Genomic DNA, 21,057 nt, shown 5'->3' on the forward strand with positions numbered 1-21,057 from the left:
CTTCATTATTTTTATGCGCCTTAAAAGAGTCCTATAAATTACCGAAGGCGCAGCAGCGGCCGCGCGAAAAAAGCCCTTGAGTTCGAGCGCGATTCAGGGTTCAAGTCCTGTGGGAAGAGCTGACTATATGGACGTTTTCGTGGTTTTCTTCCTGTATAACCTGGATGCAAGCTAGTGTCCTTAAAACGTCCTACACGAGGCACCCCTTCCTCTCCCTGTAGTGTCAAAAATAGGATCGCGTAATAAATAAATAAATAATATTACTGATGCTTATTACAACATTTGCATACGGACGGAAATATCTTAATTTTTACGAGAAAAAACTTAATTGTTTACAAATGCATATTGTTTTTTTTTTTTTTTTTTTTTTTTATCAAAGTGTACTTTATCGAAACTTATACTGAGATATTCCATTTATGCATTTAAATCTGTAATAATTTCATGTTAGGAAGTACTGAAGTATTTCTTTTCAACATCGAAATTCAGCAACCATAAACCACATTTCTTGAAGCTGAAACATATTTGAAACACAGAACTCTGCAATGAATATTAAAAAATAACTATTATTTTAATATCTTGAAGTTACTCTAACTGTTTAATTTATCTAACTCTCCAAATGTTTGTTACTTTATCCTACTGAAACCAGAATATATAAAAGTGAAAAATTCTTTAAAAAGGTTTCCTTTTATTTTTCGTTCGAATTTAATTCAAATACAAAATTTTTTCTTTCTGAAATGCAAATAATTTTCGGAATTCACCTCACCTGTAGCAGATATTTTTATAAAAAATTCACTGTAGCAGATATTGTTTTAAAATGATAATGACTGACGCATTTCCATGATCTGTAAAAATTATCTAAGAAATGGAGAAAACTAGCTAGAGTAATAAAACTTGTGGACTGGTGGCTACAAAGCACAAAGCAGAGACATCTTTGAAATCTTGCAAGATTCTTTACAACAAAAATTTATTTAAAATCTGCATCTTGGAGGCAAGTACGAGAACATTAGAAAAAATAACCAGAGAAATTTTAGAAAAATAAAACTCTCATAATACCAAAAGTACTGAAAATTGTTATTTAATTCATTTTAATGACAATGTTTTCACAATATTAATTTTAATACTATTTTTCAATTTTTTAATTAAATTAAATTAGTGTTATTGCAGTTAATATAATAAATAATCGCCATGTATAGTTTAGTACGTGTACGTAGTTTTTTCACATGACTTAAAAATTGAAAAAATGTCTTCAGTAGTTTCTTCCAAGACTGTATTTTGCCTTTTTTTGAAATATAAAACGTATCATCTAATGCAATGATTAAGCAACTAGTTTCCCTCACCCTCTCCATGTGTCCTTTTCATCAGCTGTTTCCTCTGTTTCTTCCTTTCCAAAATTACAAAAATACATAGATAAATTTATTTAGAATTAGATTATGTTTTAAGTGTTTTATAAGTTAAATACGCAGTATCGTAAATTTTGATAAATAACAAAATTTGAATAAAAGTACTTTTATGTTCAGAAACTAAAAATTTAACAGCTAAATAAAAGGCTGATCCTGTCCCGCTGAAACTATGAAATACCCCTCTCCCAAGGATGAATTCCTCCGTGATCGAAAACCCCACAATCTAACGCAAAACTTCTTAAAATTTAGTATATATCTAACTTACCTGCCATTTTAAGATATCTTTAGCTTTAGGAAATTGCTTTCTGATTTTAATATCTTTGAAGATTCATTAAATTAGTTGTTAATAATCATTAGCGCAATGATATCTTTGAGAGCATTACATCATTTAGTGTATTCAAAAGATAAAAAAAATATGATAGAAAATGCCACTAAGTTTAAATAATTGCTAATTTCATTTAAAATTTTCATTGCAGGTAAAACATACTTCTTAACTAATGATTTATTAAAAATGAGATACGAAGGAATTCATTAAAAATTTGTTTACTTTAGTAATTAAAATTAACGTATAATTAATATGCAATTCAATTTTAATCTGCACATTTTTAAAACAACAGGTTAAAGCACAAAGAAGGTACAGTGCCAATAAGCAGTTGTATGATTTAAAGACAACATAGAAACATTACAAAAATTAATAAACTGAAAGGATATTCCTTAAAACCAGCATTGCATGCGGAAAGAAACTGTAAATGGGAACTACTTAGAAAATTAGCATGCGAAATATATTAAGTTAACCTTTACCTGTTAATTTTTCCGGTTTCTGTAACGTGTTTGCCGTTAAGACAATTGGAGCACTTTTTCCCTTGGCATTCTTGGCGAACACAACGAGGCGTAAAACTTTCCCACTTGGTAAACCAGACACGAAGAACTGTGGCTGAACGGATGTGAAGTTGCCATGAAGCTTCCTTCCGGAATCATCGTAAACTTCGAGTTGAAATATTTGTACAAGACCGCCATTGTAACCTTCGACGCATTCCACTTGCAGAGAATCCTCCGTGTAATTTACTACTGTACAGTTCTGCAGAGGCTCAGGGGGTCCTGCGGTGGAGAATATATGGGAATATGAATTTATTATATTCCTCTAGAGCATTTCAGAGCTATAACAAAAAGATATTTGCTCGGGAAAAAAGTTGACGGGTTCTTGTGGAAAACAGGTTGAGTAACGGGGAAAATATTTATGTATACTCCAACCGCCTTCCTATGTGTTTTGGATTTAATTTATTACAAAATGATGAAACCACTACGAAAGTTTCGTAATGCACGAAAATCTTGACATGCCGAGCGAAGCATTTAAGTAAAAAATGTATTCTTCCCTATCTCTATTTCGAATTTTCCCTATCTCGATTTTTGTTAGGTATTTTACCTGTATATGATGTTTAGCACTTCAGATACAGGTAAAATATCTAACGAAAATCCCATGCAAGGAAAAAAAACGAGAATTGAATCAAAAGAAGAACATAGATTTATTTTTATATTATTTTTGTATTTGATTGAAGTATGAAAATTCAGAATTAAGTAAAGAGTGTACAAAATACTGCAAGAAATTAGAGAATATTTCGGGGATTTCATGATGGTACTTTCGGATGTTGGAGACATTTTTATTAATTAAACTAAATGAAGGTATACGTTTCTGCTTTCCTTTTTCCTAACATAATTTTACAAATAAATTTAATAATTTAAATAAATTTAATTAATTTTACAAATTAATTATCATAATTACATTGGTTTAAAAGATAATTCATACTCACAAGAATTAGAAATGCTCAATGTAAGAATAAAATTCAAAACATTCTAGGGGAATTAATGTAAAATAAAAGTAATATAATTATTTAAAATTAAAAAAAAAATAAAATATTGATGCATTTCCAATGAATTTTTAAAAATTATAACTGACTTCTTATGTTTGGAGAAATCTATTACAATTTTTATTCTCATGTACCATATTTACTAGGGCAATATTTGTCAAAATTTTACTGGGCACTTTAAATATTCTTCTAATTTTCTATGTGAATATGCAGTTAATGTATTACATACTTAATTTTATGCATTTTTTTTTTCTTTCCAGAGGCAAGTGTTTTACTCAATGCATTTGAGTATGGCTGTATGAAAATCTGCCCTTTTTTCCTTAATAAATTCAGAAAAGGTTGTATCACACAATCAAAAACATTTTGCGTTTTCAATAATTATAATCTTATGTTTATTTTCCTTGTCGAAGTATGTGGGTGGATCCAACAAGAAAAGATTACTAACATCAGCATTTGAAAAGCAATTATTGTGGAAGGAATACATTATCCCCAAAGTTGTAGGCAGTTGTCTAGCAGCCGTTGGGCACGTAGGTAGAGTTAAGCTCGCAGACGCATCACAGCGATTGAAATGGCGAGACGTTTAGAAAAGTGGTCTCGCTTGGAAGTGCGAGCCATGAATCGTGATCCTGATCTAGTATCTGGAGTGTGGCCATAGCATTACTGCCGATCGTTATTGTGCCACGTAGACAAGATTATGTGAAGCCATCCGATGCAAGAGCCCTGCATGTTGAGTGAGAGTGTCATCCTCCTGCATGGCAATGGCCAGCCCATATTGCCCGTCAAACTCATGAATTGCCGCAAACCCTTAAGTGGGAAGTCAGAAGTACATCCCCTCGCAAGCCCAGGTTTAGTACCCAGTGACTATTTTCTTTTTCCGAAACTGAAAGAACATTTATCTCGAATGAAGTTCTCTTCAGAAGTGATGTAAAAACAGCCATCGCGAACTGGCTCAGTATGTAGAGACGGGATTTCTACAGAGCCGGGTTAAACACGTTGGTCCTGAGTTCAGGCGTTAAACACTGAGTCCTAAATAGATTTGGTGATTATGTGGGAAAATGATAGGCAAGTATTCCTCTTAGTTTCTTTTTGTATTTTCTGTCTGTCTCTATTATTAATGAATAATTTTTTATTACCCATGTAACCATTTTTTGGATTCCTTCTCTTGTAGATAAGTTTCCCTTAACTAAATCCAGTGGGTTCGCGCCATAAATATGTTGAAAAGGAATTAAATTTGCCCATCAAAACCGAAAGTGGGTAAGGTATTGAATATATTAATAGGAAACATTTCAGTGATGTACTGTTTGATAGCAACAGCTTCAACAAATAAAAGTGTGGACATAATGTTATGAATGAACCACAGGAAGCACAGCTGCCTACAGCCCTAGCGGATTTCTATTTTTATTTCAAGTACAGAGTTTTAAACTCTGATTCTGTATCTTACTTACATAAGAAATGACATTTCTTTCCTAAAGATAAGATGAAATGTAAGAAAACAGCAACCGTTGAAATAAATATATCCAAATTTTTTATCCTGTAGACATTTTACATTCTTTGCCTTAGAAAAGCCGGATTAGAAAAGACTGAAAATCATTTTAAATAAATCTTTCTTCAATTTAAAGGCCTGATCGGCTGGATGTGATGTACGTGTTTCCGTATGTATTCTATGTGTCATGTTATGTATTTTCGTGTGTGTTTTTATATTTTTATGTTACGTAATTATGAGTGTGTTTTTATGCTTTTACGTTTAATTTTGTATATCTATGTGTTTCAGTTTATATGTATGTTTTAGTGTTTTAATGCTATCCTTTATATTCTTTTTAAGTTACTTTGTTTTATAAACAACGTCCTATGTAAAATCTACTTGACATCTAGCCCCTGTATGGCCATGTAACCTCCCGGTGGAGCCTCACGGGGCTCCAGCGAGTTATTTCTTCGAGATAGTGGAGGACGTGGGACATATGCCTGTTTACCTATGTTATAAGCCAGGCATCCTCGTCCTCCATCACCTGTCTCCTGTCAAAATGCCCTGTTTGAGGAGTGAAAATGCGAACAGATGAAATTCTTTCTTCCCAGTCCAATCAAAATTTAAAATTAGAATGTAAAATTGTCCAGGGTATAAAAGAATCGAAACACATTAGATGGGGCTGTCTGACATTTTACGTTTGTAGAAACTTCGTAATATATATAAAGTTTATACAGTTAAGAGTCATAAATTATGCTTTATTAAAAAAATATCCGAAAGGAAATTTAAAGGTAGACCAAAAGTGCTCTTTTAAAGTTTAATCGGTAGAAATTATCAATACTGATGGCTGAGGTGGAATAGCAAGATATTTTATTGGATATTAGTTGAATAGCCATTTAGACTAACATGGGAACATTATATATCTTCTGCATATTTGAAAAGTGAAAAAATATAATTCTGTACAACTATGTAATGTTTTTAATTAGATATAGCATAAAATGCATTTTTATTCAAATCAATTAGATTAAAATGTAAAAAAAATAATATTCTTGAGAAATTCATGTATTGCCTTAAATTTGAAAGATAAAATATCTTAAATTTTTCTGAATGGAAACAGACTCGAAAGAAAAAAAAAAAAAAAAAACGCACTTTCAGTGGGTAACTTCCGTAGATTACGTTTTACATGAATCAACGCAAATAGTTTTTAGATATTAACAAACCTTTTGGACTAATAAGTTACAAAATTTTATTTTCCTTTGTTGCAATAACTAGTAATTCTTATATCACTGATTCTAGTAATGAAAGTCGAAAGCAGTACGCATTTAGACATACCGTATCAAACAACAGTTTATTTTACAAGGGTATTTTAAATACGAGACACCTTTTTCAATTGTTAGTGACTACGTTCTCTTCTGAACTACACTCGCCCTCAAGGGAAATACATTAAAAGCGAACCAATAAAAGCATTTGCTTAGATCTAATTCATATAAATGACTTACTGAAAACTGCACAAATAGTCCAGCTTGAATAAATGCCTGTCTTTCTAATTTTTGACTGTTGTTTTATAAGCTAAGGTTAAATGAAAACAAATTATTTAGTATTGTAATCACATCTAAACCTAATGAGTGCAGAGGCGTTTGTACATTTTTTAAACGAATTTGCGTGTTATAAAAAATGTATCTTTGGAGCTTATTTTGAACTGCAACTAGATTTTTGAAAGTATAAGTTATCGTCTGCCATTTGACAGTTTTTTCTTCTCCATGCAAAATGGTAGGTTTAATGAAGCAATGAATGGAAGGCTATATCTGTGCTCTTTCTGGAGAAAATTATTCGTATCTAATTATTTAAAAAGGTCTGTGAAAGCGACGGTTTTTCGATAAGAAAAGCTACAACAGATAACATTAACAACAAGAAAGAAAAAACAAAACGTCAAAGTTTGGCTTCAAGTTGAAAAATAGTTCGAAATACATATCGAAGGAAAAACCGAATATTTTGAGTATTTCAAAGGTAAGATTTTTAATGTTAAACGAGACGCCGCGAAGTGAAAAGACAGTTACTAGATCAGTGAAATGGTCGTCCCAATTGTAAACAAAATGATTAACGCTGATTTGAATCTTAAAAAGGTGTAGGAACATAGTCTGCGTCATCTTTGTCTAAGATATATCTCCGAACGCAGGACACGGTCCAGAATTCTTTATGAAAAACATTTATTTACCAGGACAAAAATGGCAGTAAGTTGTCTGTGAGTCTAATAAAGCCATGTCTTCCGAATTTTATTTCCTAATTTAGTAGATGAATCTCAAGTTAATTTAAATGACTGGAATAAAAAAAGACTCATTTATTATCAAAATGAAAATCTTAAAACATGATTTAATTAATCCAAAAAAATTTTTCAAAGGCATTTATGATTGTTGCTGGTTTGCAGGTAACGGCAAATTTAAATTAATGAGAGTGGAGAAACATTTTAAGATCAACTCAACATATTTTTAAACAATTTTGAAACATGAAATACCTTCCCTGCTACAGTGCCACCAATCAATAGAAAAAGATCGAGACAAATCAAGTAACCACACATCAAAATACACTGTTGATTTCCTTGAAAAAAGGGAACAAGAAGAGGGTATCGAGGACATACCCTTTTCTCATAATACCCTGATACAATCAACATTCAGGATCATTCAGGATATATATCAGGGATATTTACCAGGGTATATTCAGGATATATGTCAGGATATTCATTCAACTATATATATCAGGGTATTGAATGACTCTGATACATATCAGGGTCATTCAATACCCTGATATATATCAACGATAGATGTTTGGGTTTTTTGTACTTTCAAGAACGCGGATTGTCCAAACGTCGGTCTGCAACTCTCCTTGGACTTTGCAAAGCTTTTCCACTTGAATGGAATAAAATACCTCTTTCGATGCTACAAAAAATTTGTTGTCTGAAAAACTTTGTTGTAAATTACAGTGCAGAAAGATAAAGCAGAGTAAGGATTATCAATCAGAACATTTAGAACACAAAAATGTTAGGTAAAATAATCCTATGACTGCAATGAAAATTGTTTAAAAATGTGCGAACAGCCTCTAATCTGCTAGTGTGAGTTATTTGCAACATTACTCTTGCTCTCCTGTGTTCTCTCTTAAGCCTGACTGACTGACTGATTAATTTATTGCCGGACTACCACATAGTGTGCATTTTTTCCGGATGAATCAAGTTTGCCACATGGGCGCATCACATGATTCTATCTGCCTATGGTATCCCAGAGGGAGCGTAGGAGCAGGAAAAAGAGGGGATTGAGGCTTCGCGCGATCATGGACAGCAAGTGGAACGTCCTAAGCTAATTGAAGAAAAGGCACAATGTCTTAAAGCAACAATACAATACAAATACAGAAAGATTAAAAACATATACAATATGTCCACTATATGCAAGATATCGCACTATATTGCACGTTACTAATCATTACGTAGGAGCTGTTAAGCCTGAATTACCGCTTTCCTTTTATATTATAAATCGAATACCATATTGGATATTAATTTGAATAGGCTTAAATAAATATTGACTGAGCGAAAGTTCCTCAAGCCGAGTTGTACTTTTCTTTTTTCGTTTGCTACAACCGAAGGAAAAACATTTCATTAATAAGACGGTAAAACGGAGCAAATAGAAAAAGGTAATGCAAATCAAATTAATTTATTTAAAAGGAAACAGTTATTTTCCCAAATTCGTAGGTTAATTTAATTCTTGATTTAAAGCTTTATCATAGTAGATGCATTATTTGATAACGCTTAATTTCAAGAATTTAATTTCGGACCAATATTAATTTTTTGTTAAAAATAAAGACCGTAAAAATAACACAATTAATTTAAAGAAATTTCACACTGTCCATTAATTTAATTTTCAGTTATAAGCTATTATATTAGCGGAATTACAAGATGGTCTTTGTATGAATTAAAATGATTTTAATGATTTCTAGTCATTTAAGAATAACTCAATATTCATATATAGATAGTAAATACTAAAATTTCGCTCATTTAAACCACTGTTTACTTTTAATTTACGAGACTACTATGATGTTACGACAGAAGTTTCAATAGAGAGCAGCCCGTTAAGCAAAAAAATTAGGGGAATAGTGATTTTGAGTAAGGGTTCTTCGGACAGTATATGGTCTGTGACATTTACATACAGTATAGAAATAACTCATAATAACGGTAATAAGAAATAACTCATCAGTGCATGAAATAATGTATAATATACTTGAACAATTTTGGATAAAACTTAAAATTTAAACATTTTATTAAAATGACATAATTAACTGCATTTGTAATTACAAAAACATTTTAAATTCTTGCGGCTGGACCTAGAGATTCAATACTTGAGTAAATATTCATATTCCAATAAAACTGAGATAAATATTTTAACTACTTATTAGTCCATTGAGGCGTTTGTCTAGGAGGTCTACGAGTCTCGAATTCAAAGCGAGCAGTGGCAACATACTGTAAGGAATATCTCCAGCGCGCGGGACTCTATATTGGAAATTCTAAATATATGTTGTTTTTAAATATTTTTAGGCGTGTAAATGAAAAAAAAAATGCCCCTTTGAGGGTAATGTAAAATTTGAAATCTTTCAGATTCTTAAATTTTATTTTTATAGATAAAATCATAGCAATAGTTAAATCTCTTTTCTATCTTTCTATCTCTCATTCTTTCTTTTTTTTTTTTCTAAAACCTCTAAATTTCTAAACAATATGGTAGGTGAAAATTGCTGACATTTATACTCACAACGAAAGACATCGACGAAAGACAATCAATCGTTATGGAATTTATTTAAACTCATTTTCTTTGCTAGCAGAGCGAAGCTAAACTCCCGCCATGCTGTGGTAAAGTTTGTACACATACAGGCGTTATAAATAACGAAATCTGCGTAAGGTTTCCATGACAGAAAAATCTGTAGTGCCTTCATAAATCTCTATATATCTATATATAAGTCTGTATATCATTCCTCATAGAACAAAATCTTAAAACGTAATCTACGGATGTTTGTATGAATTAAAATTTGCATAGAATATATGAAATATCTGTATTTCCATACAGACAAACAATACTATGCAAAATCTACACAAAATCTCTAACATGAAATCTCTATCAAGAAAGCTCTTTAAAGAATTCTCATAAAAATCTCTATTTCCTCTTCCACAGAAGTAACTCTTGTAGTTATTTGATCGAAACATAAGTGAAAGACTAACAGGATACCGAAAGCTGATGAATCAAATAATAAAACAAAATAAAATATAAATGGTAGCAATTTATATGCTATGTGGTCTCAATATAACGCATGAATTTACATATTACAATTTCGTAGACCGCAAATACTGTTACGTTCTACGGGTTCGTGGATTTGGAGTAATTGATGACAACACTTGATGAAGAATCAAAACACAATTTATTCTCCTGTATCACAGAGGACAGTTCCAGCACCTTCACAGTCTTAGAAAAACTACGATAAACACGCTGAAATAATCAGTAACACAGCCTTCCTGCTGTAAAGGTGAAGACTGCTTCGCGGCAAAGCATATAGTACAGCTACTGACTCGGTCGATCGCTCTCAAGATAATCTCTAAACTCAAGTCACTACACTACTGAACTCAAGATACTACTTTGTCCATGTCCTAAGCCTCTTTGAGTGGTATTCAGTCCTAAAACGGACAGTTTACCATTACATAGCTATCATTCCCTAATGAGGGTTCCAAAGTAGTTTCGTATCTCTTAAAAAAAGGGGAAGTGACAGTCTCCAATGCCGCCAAGAAAAGAAGAAACTGTTACTTTTGTCGTCTCTTGAGCTTCAAAAGTTCGTACTAGGTGTGGTAGGGGTGGCGCCATCTCTCGGTAGTCATGAGAAGCAGCCCTGAAAAGCTGAGTTAGGGTTAACTGAGCATATACTACTTTCTCAGCGTACAGGCAGGGTATATATAGCTATAACCTACCTTTGGGAAAATTCCCAAGGAAACCGCTAAGAATGTGTTCTAGAATGGTCTCGCTCCTTCTATAGCATATCGCCAAATGGATAATATTTCGCCAAATATGGCAACCCAGCCTTACCCTGCCATTTTCTGGCAACCCTAAGCAATATCACTTCTTGTTTTCTACTTCCGGCCAGAATTAAAAGCTTTAACTTATTTATGCAAATTTGTCTGGCGAATGCCAAGTACTTAAGTTGTGGCTTTTTGCCAAGCGAAAAAGAAGAGAGGAAGGAGTTAGTCGAAGCAGGCCGCTTGCCTTAGCAGTTTTACTCGGTTGCTAGTTGCCTTCCAGGCCAGAGGTTTAATCATCTTGATAATTTTAAACGTATTGTAGTGTTAACAGTTCTCTTACTACATACGGCTTCCTGTTAATATACGGCCAATCTTCCACGTAGGCCCTTGTTTATTATTCCAAAGTTAAGTTAGAGTTTAGTTAATATTTTTATATTCTTACGTTCAGACCACAAGTGGTTGGTCTCTGTATTCCGAAGTACAGAAATCATTGTAAAGAGTGAAAAATAAAGGGTTTCGTATACCCTTCCTGTGTATCTTAGGATTTAGGATTTAGGAACGGGGAAGACGGGCACCACGCCCTTACCATTTGGTTAATTGGTTTAGCGCCGTCTCCCCACTACGTGATCCCAGTCGTTTATTGATATTAGCAAACAGATACATAATTTGAAATGAATACAAAATTTGCAATGATACATAATTGAAATGAATACATAATTTGCAATGATACACAGTTTGGAAGGTAAAAAAAAAAAAAAAATAAATAAATAAATAAATAAATGCATAGCATATGAACAGTAGGAGAGTACGGAACAAACAAACAAGTCATCTGTAAAATACTAGGCTCAAATATGCAATAGTTAAACAAAAACATATACAAAGACAGAAAGTTGCATACAAATAAAGAAGAATTTGCGGAAAAAGCTATAGTTGCTGACTGAAACTATCCATATTGTCAACAATAACTATAGTACCGACAGAACTATATTACTGACTGAATGCGATATTTGCAGATCGACTAGAATTATTTACTGATAATGCTATACTTGCTGACTTAAGAATGAAAATAGCTAACATGAGACAAGAAACAATGATATTGAAATTGTGTACTAAATAAAAAGTAGACAGATTCTTACAACATGAGACAGATTTCAATGTAATTAGATTAACATGATGCCATCAAATAAACATTTACAATTTCTGTTATAGTACAAAGGCTGACTATACATTACAATACAACATACCAACATAATTTACTAATAATACTATACTGAATGAAGATACTTGTAAGCATGATACAATGATTAAATTAATGATTGTCTTATAGACAATCAACTTAATAAGAAAAGCATACTATCGATAGAAGAGTACAGTACAATCAAACCAACGTGAGAACTATGTAAAGGCATAGCTTAAACATATATATATATATATATATATATATATATATATAGATAGATAAATAAAAATAAAAATAAAAATTTCTAACAAACCTGAAAAGGTGATAGATGGAGTTCGATACACACAAACTAACGTGATGCAGTCAAACTTATATTTCATTTGTTATTAACAGTCTAGCTACAAAAAGCAGATAGTACATGGTTAATATATTTCCTGTAAATCATTTAGATTAAACTTGACATAGGTCAAGCCCAATGCTGGAAACTTTCTCCATTACGCAATTTGTTTGCGGATCAGGTGTCTTTGCTTAACTAAGAGTTTGCAAAATGCCTGACGATTTTGCGTAGGAAATCGTATGTGTAGGCCTTCTGTCAGGGGACAATTGGCTAAATAGTGCTCCGGAGAGCCGAGTTCACCACAACTGCAGACATTGGTATCACTTATGCCAAAGCGTGCGAAGAATTCAGGAAAAGGTCCATGCCCCGAAATGTAACGGGAAAGATGGGCATTGCCACAGCAGCGATCTGTCGACACATATGAAAGATGGTAGAAAGTACGTCGACCGGTGAAGCTATTGTCCCATTCCTCTTGCCACTTACTAATTGCTCGAAGACGTAAAGTTCGCTTGAGAAAAGAATGTGGCCAAGGAATGGATATATTCTCATCAGCATCACCAGAAGCCGCCTCCTTGGCATAGGCATCTGCAAGTTCGTTACCATATTCTCCCACATGCGCTTTAACCCAAGCAATATGAATAGTAAAAGACGGAGAAGCACGTAAGTCCTGTTGAATGTCTCGTATAATTGGAGAGGAATGCTCAGGATTGCCAATGGCGTGGATGACAGAAAGGCTATCAGAATTGATTGTCGCTTGTGTTATATTCTGAGTCAGCAAGTAGCGGATAGCGCGTGCTATCGCCACTGCTTCCCCTTGAAAAACACTATTCTGCATGGATAAATGTCCCTTCCAGTGGGCTAGAGGAAGATTATCACGAAAAGCAACAAAAGCGCTTCCTACGTTATCATCTATCTTTGATCCATCAGTATATATCACGTGGCTTGAAGAATTACGAAACACTGATGGTGGAATATGGAGCCTAACTCCAACCCCATAGTCTGCTGGATGAATACTAAAAGGTTTCAGTTTTGCTTCATAGTCATCAGGCAAATAATGTTCTCCATCAAATGTGATAGGCCTGCGTAGTTGCACAAGTAACTGACGAACAGCCTCTTCCTCAGTTCTAATATGAAGAGGGAGTAGACCGGCTAGAACATTTAGTGAGTCCGAAGAAGTTGTAATATATGCCCGAGTTATACTCAGGGCAAAAGGGCGTTGGATGGTTGAAAGATGTTTGACTTTTCTCCCCTGCATGGGGAGTGCCCAAACAGCAGCGGCGTAAGTAACAATCTTTTCTGTGACAGTAGTATATAGAATTTTTTGGATATGGTGGTTTAATCCCCATCGATATCCCTGAAGATAACGAAGCTGTTTGGCAATCATCTGTGTCCGTTTTTTAATGGACAGAATATGTGGGATCCAGGTTAACTTATCATCAATGATAACTCCCAAATATTTGATTTCTCTGAGGATTTGCAACCTGTGGCTATTGAGGACAATTCTTGGTCGCCTGACCAAGGAACCTCCTTTCTTAGGTACAAGAAGTACCTTGGATTTGTTTTCAGCAATAATCAATTTCAGATCATCACAGTGCTGTTGAAAGAGTTGAAGAGACTCGTTGCAATTTTGCTGTAAAACTTCGCGAGAATGTCCCCGGATAACAAGAGCCACATCATCGGCATACGCATATATATGCGTATGATCAGGCCAGGGAGCTTGAAGGATCTTATTAAAAGTGAGGTTCCAGAGTTGAGGACCTGCGCAAGAACCTTGCGGGCATCCTCTTGTCTGTACTTTTTCGATAATTCCCGCTGGATGTACTGCAATAAGACGTCTGTCTTGCAAATAGTGTTCTAAAACTTTATAAATATTACTCGGACAATTGGAGTTTACAAGAGCTTGCTTAATAGCTACCCACCACAAACTGTCGAATGCGCTTTTAAGATCTAAGCTGACTAATGCGGTGTGGTAGCCAGAGAATTTATTATTCAGGATGTCATAGCTTTAGTAAGCTCCCTGTTCCGCGTCAGGTTCATGAATGTTCCCCAAGCAAGTAAGGCGGAACACTGAACTTGATAAAACAAGCAAAATGCTTTTCAGAACTTCTTCATTTTTTTGCATATTTAAAATTACCAGATATGAACACTGATTTTAGAGTGTGCTCTAATAAAATACGTATTTTTTCTATTATTCTATACCAGATAAAATATCATATATAATATACAAAATTTTAAGACTTTTTATGAATTTAACTAACAAAATTTGCAAAAAAAAAGAACTTTTCGATTCAATTCTATATAATTCTTTAAAGAAGATTTACTTAGTAAATTCTTCTTCTGTCTAAAGCAAGAAAATTGTTTATAATAAATTTTTTTATTACATCAGTTGCAGAGATATCTAAATTCCTCCAATCGCGTTTGCCTTCATATTTATGTTTTTCAATCTCTAGAATATAGCTAGTAATTTGTATTAATTCAAACGCTCAAAAAAATAATAAAAAATTAATAAATATGTAGTAAAAATTTCAGGTTTTTACGTTAACTGTTTTTGCAGAACAAATGCATAAACGTTACATTTTATGGAAGCTTTTAAATAAGAATGCTCCCTTAATACATTTAATATTAATTGATGCATTTAACGCACTAGCACGCGCACTGGATCCAATAGACCCACGAGATTAAACAAAGCACGCCTTTTATTTCACGCAAGTTGTTGATGTCTATTGTAGTCGTGTCTTTGGTCGAATTCTTTATATGTCTCTGAAGGTTTTTCGCTGGGGCTTTGATTCAGAGTTGATTTTGATCAGATCGGGACTTTTAGATTCAGCACGCCTATTCGTAACACTATTACATAGTTGATTTGTGACAGTACAGAAAGCGGCAAACGTGTCCTGTAATTTACCTTACAACGGAAAAATGTTGCAAATGTTATAGTCAACTGACGAAAAATATCGTAAAGAGATGGAGAATGGAAGTGATCATGAATTTTTAGTTCACATGATACTGATTCAAAAACTGACATAGATTATGAAAACGAGAGTCAGAATGATATAAATTGTGAAATTGGTAAAACAGATATCGGAAACAAATAAAAAGGAAAACGAAAAAAAAAAAACATGCAGTGTTTTCCCAGGGTAAAAGCACAGATAAACAAAAACGCGCTTCGCTGAATGTGAATAATATTTGCATTTGGAACACACGACAACACTCTGTTCAATCTGATGCTAACATTTGTTGTTGCTTTTCTTTTTGCGCCTATAGTGTTAATAAATAAAATAAGAATCGATATAAAGTCAAGGTATACATTTTTTTCTTCCTATACTAATAAATTATACGATTTTCTATTTCTTTAAGAAATTTTATTTCATAGAAGTATTTATAAAAATTATAGTGTGAATATTTTTGCGCGTTCGTTCCCGGGTTAATAGTGTTGCATATTAAATTTCAATAAATGGGATTTTCATTAAATAAAATATTATGATGTAATATAGACAAAGAGAAAAAAAGAGCAAAAGTGAGAAATGTATTGTACAGAGTTTACACATAGAATCAGTTATCACTTCACTCGCACTGCTTCATTTAGATCTAGCATATTTTTTAAGTTTCTGACAAAATAATAACTTACCAGCTGGTATGACAGTGAAAACGCATGGCTCTCTCTGACGTCCAACTTCGTTGCTACCCCAGCATATGACAGAACCGTAATCATCATCTGAGTGTGGTAGGTAGGTTCCTGTGCTTACTGTTCCAGATGTCTGGAAATTTTTTATATCCAAGCTCTTTCCTGAACTATTGAAACGCCACCTGAATGTGATGTTATCAGGATCAGCATCCAGTTCACACTTGACGCGCACGGATTCAAAACGGCCGACGCCATAAATCTTTTTCTGGTTGGTTTTGCACTCAGGAGCATCTGAATAAAGAAAACATAACATTCAGTCTATATATTATTCTATGCATTGATTATGCCTTAAAAGTTTTAAAATAATGTAATTTTAAAAGTTAACAGAAATGAATGATAAGTTTGCACACATTTTGTGTGTATGAATTAAATATTTTAATTGTTAAGAAAGATAATGAAATACATCTTCCTTTTTAATTATATTAACACAAATATAGGATGTAAAGATCACATGACTTTCTTGTTCAGCTTGTTATAATAAACACACTTTTTGCTACATTTCATTTAAACTTACTTTCTCGAATTTCTTTAGAGATTTATTTCTCATTCAATCAATTCAGTTCTGGCTCCGCGGCAACGCAAAAATACATGAAATCTCAACACATTCATTAAAATTGTAAAATACAAAAAACCTAAAACAGTTATTTTTTTTTAAAATTCAATAGAATTTTTACGCGAAAACAAGAAATTTGTCTAACGAGAGAGAAGATAAAACTTTCAGTGCACCAAAATTTGGTCCCACTCAGCAGAGCGACTCTAAAGTTGGTGCACTAACTAAAGTGCTTATTAAACATTAAACAAGTGGTAATATTCTTGCTTTTGTAAACAACAAACGAGGAATTAAGCAGATGTTTTTGTGGTTTCATGGTTACTTGCCTGTAAATCTGGTTTCTTGGCGCTATTATCATTAAAGCAACGAAACAAACATTTAAAGCGCTGTACACATCTTCACTGATGGGAAATTGATTCCCAGAGTTTGCCGTGCAAAATTTTTATCGCTTATATAGATGGATTTTATTATCCAAAAAGAGCATTTAGTAGTATCTAAATGCTATTTTTCATATATGAATGTGTCGCAGCTCAGCAGTCCAGAATTTGCTAAATTTGATATAATTAATAGAATATATCAAATTTAGCAGATTCAGGACTATAATGCTTAAGAATCAAAATTAGTCATCAGTCTGGGTTAGTATACAATTGCTGGGATTTGTTTACGATTAAAAATGCTTTTAAATAAATACAAAGTTGTAGCCAATTTTGAGGCAAGTCACATTGCAAAAGACATCTGTAACCTTTACGAATTTATTGTTGTTATCCTTTGTACGATAGATATTCACGATAAGTGCCTTGTACAGTTTATGAGAACATATATTTTGTTATTAATTAAATAAACCAGGACATAATATTTGTGTTAGTTTTATTAGTAATCTTACAGAATTCTGTTCAGTTATTCTGTCTGTGTGCAATTTTCACTGGTGTGCTTAAACAGTACAAAAACATGTTTATGAATTACAGTCCTTTGTAATCCCAATCCAGTTTAAAAACATTTGAAACGCAAAAAAAACAAAAAAATGCAACTGAAGGAATGTTTATCCATAATATTTTTAAAAAGTGAGGTGTGCTTGGTGTAATATAAAAAAAAAAAACTATTTTGAAGTTGTTTAAAAATTAGTAAAAATTTTTTAAATGCATAATGACTCAACTGTTAATTTGATGAAAAAACATTGCAGTAAGATCTCGCTTCATTTGGAAATAAATTTGTTGCTGCAAGTTAGCTTTGGTTTCATTTTTCAAGTCTGGCTGAGAAGAAAAATTCAAATCGCAATGCTTTTGTTCAAAATATGATTTTATATTAGAAGAGGAGTTTGCATGCGCATTATTAGTTAATAAAATTAAGTACTTTCTTAGCTATTCAAACTTTTAATGACTCGTATGATATCTACATGAATGTCTAAACAGGGGCAATTTTTTATCATAAAAGAGGAAAAGATGAAATAAAACAAAGAAAACATTCATTTAAAAATAAAGTCATATACTTTACATACGGAAAAACCATGCTTCTTAATTTATATGCTATTAATTCGCTAAATGAAATATAAATTAAGAGATATAATCCCTCGTTACAAAATGTTACGTTTTTTTCATATTCGAAATTATATCATCACTATGTTTGTCTGTTTTAAAATTTAAAAACAGCCTGATATAAACTAATTTACAAATGCTAGATCCGGAACTCGAGGTATGTGCATTTCGCAGAGATTCGCGTAGTACTTCTAACGGTACTTCCTTTTATAAAAATTAGAATGCTTGCAGTTTTAACTTGACTAAAATTAATTAAAAAACAGGTATCTAAAAGTTTTAGTGAAAAACAAATCATTTAGAACAGTAGTTCCCAAAGTGGCTCCTACCAACCCGCTGAAGAGGTCTGTGGTGAAATTAAAATTAATTTGGGAGTATGTGGATGACGCCCGTGATCCGCAAAAGGTTGAATATAAAGTCAAATAATTGTGTCCTAGTTTCATTATTATAAAAGTTAAAGTAGTAATAAATAAACTGGTAGCAAGTTTTACGTCTCAAATATAAGTCTAGAGAGGTGCATAAAATACAAGTAATGACAAACATCGTACGAAATATGAGTCGGACCGGTATCGCCTCCAAAAACTTAATTAGAAGGAAGTGAAAATCTGTATATATCAGCGGTCGTCAACCCTTAGAGCTTCAGGGACCACTACATATATATAATATTTGGCGGACCACTAATACGAATTTAAAAAAAAAAAAAAAAAAAAAAAAAAAAAAAAAAAAAAAAAAAAAAAAACTTAAATCAAACTTTAAAAACAACATATTAGTACGCAAAAACAATATTCAACTTCCCAATACATGTAATTCTAACTTTCATTTGTTAATATAATATTCGAAACATTTGGTGTTCAGCAGCATGTCTTTACGGAAATTCAGGCTACGCCCCTGATTATGAGTAACAAATAAAACACTATTAACATCTCACTGATACACATATTTCGTTCACATTGAAAAATTATATGAAAAGTACAAAAATCTTACTTTCTTGTACATAAAGCTTCACATTTCCAAATCACTGAAGAGGAACTTCGCGAAAAGCAAGAACAAATAGGCAAATAGGAAAGCAATATCAATAAACTGAAAGTGTTATGCCGCCAATTTTTAATTATTGTAAACATAATAATCATCGCTCACTCAACAATGGCGCCATCGATCAGCAGTTAGACCAAACCAAAAACGAAAACTTCCAGTGAGGCAATTATAAATAAGAATGCAAATGGTTCTCATAAAAATCTATCAAGTTGCCCATTGACACAAAGAGAAACTGTGTTATTAATAACTGCAATAGCATATGTTTGTATTTCCAAAGGAAAGAGAATTCCAGTTCGCGCTATTATTGATAACAGCAGCATATCCATGGATGCCAACTCTCACTTTTAGATGTCGCTAGGTACACCTGCAAAAGTAGCTGAAAAGTAGCTAAATTCAGAAGGAATTTCGTAGTAGTAGCTAAAATTTAACAAAAACGTATAATCCATATTCCATAATAGTTTTTGTCAGTCGTCATTTTTTAAAGAGAATCTTCATAAAAATATAAATAATGTCCAATTTTTCTGCGGACCATCAAAACATTTTCGAGGATCGACAGTGGTCCGTGTACCCCCGGTTGGCGACAACATGTCTATATACTAACTTTTCTAAAATATGGCACTAAATACGGAAGAGTCGTAAGAGCCTAAATACGTAAGAATCGTGCATCTAAGCAAAAATTTAGTTCTTTTATGTGCGTGGAACAAATCTTCTTAATTTTGAAGTAAAAGCATTATGCTTGTTTTGCATTTTTACGATTTTACGAAGATACCGTTAGCTATGCAGTTATTTGTGAATGCAATTCATATCGCCATGTAAAGTTATACTTCAAGTTCGTTCAAGTTCGCTTATAAAAAAATTCGTTATATACTATTTATCAATATTAAATTTTGTTATTAATTAACTTATTATGATAATAATCGAATTATTTACTTTTCAAGAAAAATAAATAATTAAATTACTAAAGAATGCGTTTCTATTCAATATGTGACACTTCGTAAAACTACTTGTACTGAATGCAATAATGCAAATCAGTAAAACAATGTTTTTTACAAAGACATGGTTTGTTTCATTTTATTATATTTTAAATTTATATCCTTTCTTTGCAGATATAGTTCGACCGCCTCATCCGCGACCATGAGCGCAAACACGCATGCGCCATTCGGATCGAATTATTCTCAAAATAGGATGAAAAAATCTGAACTTTCTTTCCCTCCAGCATATCTCTTTCCGGAGAAAAATAGACACGTGACCTTTCACGTCGAGCAAGTAATAACGCCCCTTTTGGACGAGTCTGTGTGTTTTGGCAGATTGCCAGCCAGAGTTGCTTTTGAGACATTCGAACTATGTAACAGTGAATGAGCCGAAGAAAAATGCAGACAGTATAAGGTTGAATATTTAAAACATATCTTTATTCCGTTACCAGGAAATAGCACTTTCTCTGTGTGCCTTCTAAAACAATAAAAATTTATCAAATAAACCAATCAAATGTTCTAAGCTTATGAAGCATCAGTTCACAGAGAAAAGCGCAAATTTGCATTAACCCAGAACGGTTATTAGTTTTGAAACGGTATTTTGCGTAAATCACTAAAAACGGTTGTATCACATTTCAAATTGTTATCTACAGATACTATTCCCCGGTGTTATAAGAAAATCTACATAAATGTATTACTGCATTTACTCTTCAAGAATTAATAAATAAGTTAAATTTGCACTTTTTTAATTAAGTAATAAGTTAAATTATTTTAAAGACTTAAATATGTTAAATTATTAATTGTTCTTATATATAGGCGGGGTGGGGGGGTTCATGGTCAATATTTTGCTATAAAATCAACGGGATTCAAATTCATTATTTTCGTAGAAGAATAAGTTATAAAACGTTTACCCCGTTCAATTGGATTTATTAATTAATGGGTAAGTAATTAAAATATAACAAGATCAAATGGGATGCTAAATTACTATATTCAATAATTACTTTTGAAT

At 32.7% G+C, this 21,057-nt stretch overlaps 1 protein-coding gene across 1 annotated transcript in view; it reads right to left on the bottom strand.

Moving 5' to 3' along the window:
- The window catches only part of LOC118193531 (protein turtle-like), a 1,156,839-nt gene that overhangs the window by 59,007 nt on the left and 1,076,775 nt on the right, over positions 1-21,057 (bottom strand). Inside the window, exons 9-10 of the mRNA XM_085821447.1 lie at positions 15,907-16,194; positions 2,202-2,498 (exon numbers count right to left, since the gene is read on the bottom strand). Coding sequence (XP_085677573.1) covers positions 2,202-2,498; positions 15,907-16,194 — 585 coding nt within the window. The remainder of the gene's footprint in view (positions 1-2,201; positions 2,499-15,906; positions 16,195-21,057) is intronic.

The sequence above is a fragment of the Stegodyphus dumicola genome, chromosome 7, assembly GCF_044657685.1.
Source record: "Stegodyphus dumicola isolate Sdum_Otavi_A_Nest chromosome 7, ASM4465768v1".
NCBI classification, from domain to species: domain Eukaryota; kingdom Metazoa; phylum Arthropoda; class Arachnida; order Araneae; family Eresidae; genus Stegodyphus; species Stegodyphus dumicola.